We start from the raw sequence: 5,471 nt of genomic DNA, 5'->3' as shown, positions 1-5,471 counted from the left end.
CGCACTTGGCTCCGAGACGTCCAGACCAATGACCCTACTTGTCAGAGGCTCGCCAGTCTCCCCCGCTCACAGTTCACCATTGACAACGACGGATTGTTGCGATATGGGCATCGTTACTTTCTACCTCAACGGTTTGCTCACTCGGTTATCGAAGATATCCACATCTTCCTCGGTCATTGTCCGCTCAAGCAAACCCACGACAGTGTAGTAAAGGCTTTCTACATCCCTGGTGTCTCTCGGCTTGTTCAACACGTGGTGTCAAGATGCGCATGCCAGTTCTCAGCCGGCCGTCGGGGCAACGTTAACCCCATCGGTCCCCCATTGAGAAGTACTTCAAGGCCTATGAAGATCCTCGACTGTTGCTTCCTTGATATTGTCGGTCCTCTGCCTGTGTCGGAATCCTTCTCCCACCCCTTCAAGTTCATCATATCATGCATGGACTGTTGCAGCGGTTATTGTTGGTTCTTTCCAACTCCCGACATCACCAGCAAGACCATCACTGGTATCCTCGAAGCAAGGCTGATCGATCAGGTCGGAGTCCCACGAGTCTTCACAGTCGACAATGCCCGCTATTTCACTGGTGTTTACTTCCGCGCCTGGGTTGCCAGCATAGGTGCTACCTTGAGATGTATCCCTGTCGCTAGCCCCCATCGCAATGCCCTATTAGAACGTCAACACTCTGGTCTCAAGAAGTCATTGAAGGCCCTCTGTGCTGAACATCCTGAATCGTGGCCGGCCTATGTCACGAAAGCTCAGCGGAGGATCAACACCCGATCTACATATGGCTACAGTCCTCAAGAGCTATTCTACGGTTTCGACGCTCTAACGCCCTTTTCAAGACGGTTTGAAGACGTCAGCAACACTATCGACGAAGACTCTGTCCGTTTCGAGGCTCGACGTCGTGATCGAGAACGACAGAGAATGGTCAACAGCACTCTCAACGTAATGGAGAAGATGCGTGCTGATGCTCTCTCGCGTATCAGTCCATCAACCTACACTCGACAAGTCGCACGACGACGTCTATTCAAGGTTGGTGACTCCGTGATGAAGTGGGTCCGTAACGTCGACCCCCTTACTCCTTCATGGAGAGGCCCTCTACTGGTTCAACAAGTACTTGGCGATTCTACTTACAAGCTTTCCGACGGCACTGTTCAAGATTCTAGAAATATGCGGGAGTACTTCGGTAAAGCCCAGAATATGAATCCCATTACTATTGCATACATTCAGTAGATTTAATTCACTTTTGATATTTGTGCCAATCTTACGGGGAGGAGAGATGATAAGAGTCTATAGCCATTCAGTCTTATGGCGTGCGCTCCCAGTAGCGTAAAACTCGCTCTCGCCCGACCGTTTCAGACATTGTCCGTTCAAACCATTGTTCGGATCCCGTGGATCTATCTGATCTGTCTGCACTCAATCTCCACTAACTATTGAATCCTTATGTCCGGTTCTGCATCGAGTTCTAGTCCTCCGGAAGCCTTCGACCAGCACTTCCTTAACAAGATGATAAGAGTCTATAGCCATTCAGTCTTATGGCGTGCGCTCCCAGTAGCGTAAAACTCGCTCTCGCCCGACCGTTTCAGACATTGTCCGTTCAAACCATTGTTCGGATCCCGTGGATCTATCTGATCTGTCTGCACTCAATCTCCACTAACTATTGAATCCTTATGTCCGGTTCTGCATCGAGTTCTAGTCCTCCGGAAGCCTTCGACCAGCACTTCCTTAACAACTTGGGGGCTGCATGCCGAGAATCCATATCCAAGAACGAGAGACTGCTGTCCAAGTGCTTCCAGGACATTGAAGCTGGTTCTACCGTCGACGTTCAGATCATTCTGAGAAACACCTCTGATGCCCTTACGCCTGTGAAAGCAATGTCCGTACCCGGCCCTATAACGGCCCCGGCGTCGGAATCGGCTACAGGCTCGGGGTCCTCAAGCTTGCCCGCTGGAAGCGAACACGCGAGCTCTGATCAATCAGATGGCGTCTCAGTATCCCCGGTGGTTGTTGTAACGACTTCATTGACTTCGGTCTTCGAAGCAGTATCAGCCGATCTCTGCCGCCTTGCTGATGACCATCTACTCAGCTGTGACCTTCCCTCATGGGTGACTCCGGTCTCACGACAACTTGCGAGAGTTATCATTAACCTCTCCTCATCGGATCACTATCAGATTCGATGGACAGTTGCCATTCCGACCCAAGCACAGCTGAAACGTGAATCGGTCGCTGCTATCAGTGAGCATCGCTCTCACTGCATGGCACAATCATCTCAAGCCAACACGAATGCCATACCCGGTGTTCTCACGACAGGTGAACAGGCTAACACCTATCACTCCACCGGTGCTGTTGTTACCACTTCACAACAGCAATCGGTCTCCCAAGTGAGCTCGTCTATCGGTGGCCCTTCCAACTACGACATCCAGCACAATCCCACGGCCGTATGCTCAACCTTCGGGGGGTATCAAAATTATACATGCCCTCCCCGTATTCGTCCGTTGCAGATTAAGACTGATGTCACGAAGCGCCCTATCGATCAGGCTATCAAGCAGGTTCGTGTCTTTATCGGTCATCCTGTACATGACCGCCTCAAGTTCGACCCTAACCACAGTGGTGCCTATGCTAGATGGCGTGTTGCCTTTGCTGATGCGATCGAGCGCGTGCCATGCTCTCGACAAGTTGCTACGGAGGCAGTTCTGGCATGTCTACCAGAGCCTGTCAAAGGCACTGTCGAACGAAGTGTTCACCCAAGTGACATCGAGAAGTTTGGTCACGTCATCATCATCTATGCCTTGGACCATACCTATCTGACGAAGCTCGAGTTGCGTAGTGTCTCCGCTGCGTGGGAGAGAATCTGCCAACAACCCAATGAGTCTGTCCGTCAATATGCTACGAGGTTTGAGCACTGTGCACATGTATACACGGCTCTCTACTCTACTCATGGTCTTTCTGCCCGTGACATCACCACCAAATTCTCTGACGGTCTCCGTGGTGCCCGTGAAGTTCTGGGAAGATGCCTAATCGATCCCCAATGCCAGCTTGGCTATGAAGCTTACAAACTCGCACTCTTCGCGGAAGCATGCACTTGCATCTTCCAACCTGTACTCGTCGACAAGCTCGATCACGGTGATGACAACGCTCCTGCCCGTGTCTATCCATCTGATGATCTTCATCAACGATATCGGATCACTACTGATATCAGGCCCCTAAACCACCCCCAAGTTGAAGGTCACAGCTGAGTAGGTGGTCATCAGCAAGGCGGCAGAGATCGGCTGATACTGCTTCGAAGACCGAAGTCAATGAAGTCGTTACAACAACCACCGGGGCTACTGAGACGCCATCTGATTGATCAGAGCTCGCGTGTTCGCTTCCAGCGGGCAAGCTTGAGGACCCCGAGCCTGTAGCCGATTCCGACGCCGGGGGCCCGTTATAGGGCCGAGTACGGACATTGCTTTCACAGGCGTAAGGGCATCAGAGGTGTTTCTCAGAATGATCTGAACGTCGACGGTAGAACCAGCTTCAATGTCCTGGAAGCACTTGGACAGCAGTCTCTCGTTCTTGGATATGGATTCTCGGCACAGCCCCCAAGTTGTTAAGGAAGTGCTGGTCGAAGGCTTCCGGAGGACTAGAACTCGATGCAGAACCGGACATAAGGATTCAATAGTTAGTGGAGATTGAGTGCAGACAGATCAGATAGATCCACGGGATCCGAACAATGGTTTGAACGGACAATGTCTGAAACGGTCGGGCGAGAGCGAGTTTTACGCTACTGGGAGCGCACGCCATAAGACTGAATGGCTATAGACTCTTATCAATACTCACATGGGAAAATTAGATTCGATTGTTTTCCTTGAGTCAATACAGAATTATACGCAAGTGAAAGCGTTCATTAGTCGTATGTCCCGATGCTACTACTGTGACGCCGCTGAGGCCCAAACCTTTGAGAGATTGTACAGTGCTCAAAAATTAGTCTGGAATATGTAGTTCGAAGTCTGTTTCCTGTGAAATTCAAATCTGGGTCAAATAGGTTTTCTCTGTTGACTGGATAGAGTTGATAAATGTTTCACCTACGGGTCGTACAATCTACCATGTCAAACGTGTGTACATTAGTTTCCACTCGAAAAACATCTGGTTTAGCAACACGTTGTTAGATTCGATTATCTGTAACCGTTTCGTGCCTAAGCCTCAATATTTGGGCGAGCGAGGATTTTTATGGCGCCGAATTGTCTACGGGAGAGGTCACAATTATCTTCGTCTTCTATGAACCCGATGCATGCAGTTAAGGAAGATATACACATAGTCGACTACGTGTGTCGGGGACGATGCGGAAATTTTCGGGAAATTTTGGGAAATTTTGGGAAATTATTGTTGGTTTCTGAACACTTGTACCCGAATTCGTATATGAACTGCTATACTTAGCGAGGAGTCTCCTTACTCCAGGTGAAGAAAGCGGACATAAAATCCTCCAACATTGACTGCATAGAGTCTACTCGGTAGATAAGGCTGGTCTTTCTCAAAATGTTCAATTCAGTCACGGCTTGTGATGACCCTAGGATTGACCGGCATCGCTGCGTGAGGTGGAGTAGCGGATCCTACTGTATGTGAGTAGTGAAATACGTCCATATACGAATTCAGCAGCGGGGCCTAGGCTGAGATATTAAGGCTCCCAGCCGCGGGCTCGAGTGTCCTCACAATTGGAGTTAGATATCCACACACGCGGAAAGATGTTATTCATCGAGTCAGCTAGCGGGCCCGGTTTTAGCTCTCATACCTTCGGCGACTCTATCATGTTCACCTTATATTGAGATAGTCTACGAATGATAAAGACTAGGGTTCAATTCCCAGTGGTGACATCTCTGAAAATGTCGGGCTTCCCCTGATCTTTGCTAGGGAAGAGGATGATGTAGGTGGCCTCGGGCACTAGCAAATTCAGTCGGCTGAAGTACAGACCTTCCGAACGTACTGTTTATTGCTAATTTCATGCAGCAGTCTCGGCTTGTGTGGGTGGGGTCCTGGAGATCTGCTCAGTTGAGTGAATGGCGAGATTCCTGCGTAAATTCATACACCATGAAGCACGGACAGGATCGACCTTACAGTCCTTCCTACAAGCCCAGCAACCTGATTTGGATACCATCTCTTTGCTACTTCGTCATTTGACTACGGTCCATCTAGGGGATAAGAAGACACCTCATCGCATCATGGATGTTGCTTGGTATCTCCAAGATAGAGGGGGTAGGAGGCCGATCCAAGCAGGCGTATCTTAGGTTCCTGCATGGTAGATACACTATTAGCCCGACAGCAGGTCGGACATGAATTGGTGACCCCCTCACCGACGGCATTAGCTCATGTGGCCTTGGCTATGGCGGCTGTGGTTAACTACGACATACCCAAAAGGGACATGCAGAGCATTCGAGCTGTGGTGGTTGCATGTGCCACTCGGGGGCTCGCTCTCGCAGCTTCGAGGAAGGACCTCCCTC

The 5,471-nt window shown here is 50.1% G+C and overlaps 3 protein-coding genes across 3 annotated transcripts in view; all 3 read left to right on the top strand.

Moving 5' to 3' along the window:
• Nucleotides 1-342: 342 nt before the first annotated feature.
• Pmar_PMAR027682 (retrovirus polyprotein, putative) lies at nt 343-1,230 on the top strand (the record flags this gene model as incomplete). Its single annotated transcript, XM_002780701.1, has 1 exon — nt 343-1,230. One exon carries the CDS (start codon nt 343-345, stop codon nt 1,228-1,230), a length of 888 nt encoding a protein of 295 aa, XP_002780747.1.
• A 437-nt stretch (nt 1,231-1,667) lies between these two features.
• On the top strand, nt 1,668-3,233 carry Pmar_PMAR027681 (hypothetical protein; the record flags this gene model as incomplete). The annotated part of the gene is made up of 1 exon (XM_002780700.1): nt 1,668-3,233. The coding sequence occupies one exon, from the start codon at nt 1,668-1,670 to the stop codon at nt 3,231-3,233; it is 1,566 nt and encodes a 521-aa protein (XP_002780746.1).
• Nucleotides 3,234-5,030: 1,797 nt separating this feature from the next.
• Pmar_PMAR027680 (hypothetical protein) overlaps nt 5,031-5,471 on the top strand; it is a gene marked incomplete at both ends in the record, with an annotated part of 563 nt that continues 122 nt past the window's right edge. The window contains 2 exons of the mRNA XM_002780699.1: nt 5,031-5,226; nt 5,274-5,471. Of these exons, the coding sequence (XP_002780745.1) occupies nt 5,031-5,226; nt 5,274-5,471 (394 nt within the window). The remainder of the gene's footprint in view (nt 5,227-5,273) is intronic.

Source organism: Perkinsus marinus (genome assembly GCF_000006405.1).
Source record: "Perkinsus marinus ATCC 50983 genomic scaffold scf_1104296944160, whole genome shotgun sequence".
In the NCBI taxonomy this organism is placed as follows: Eukaryota; Perkinsozoa; order Perkinsida; family Perkinsidae; genus Perkinsus; species Perkinsus marinus.
This window is presented reverse-complemented; position numbering and strand designations above follow the sequence as displayed.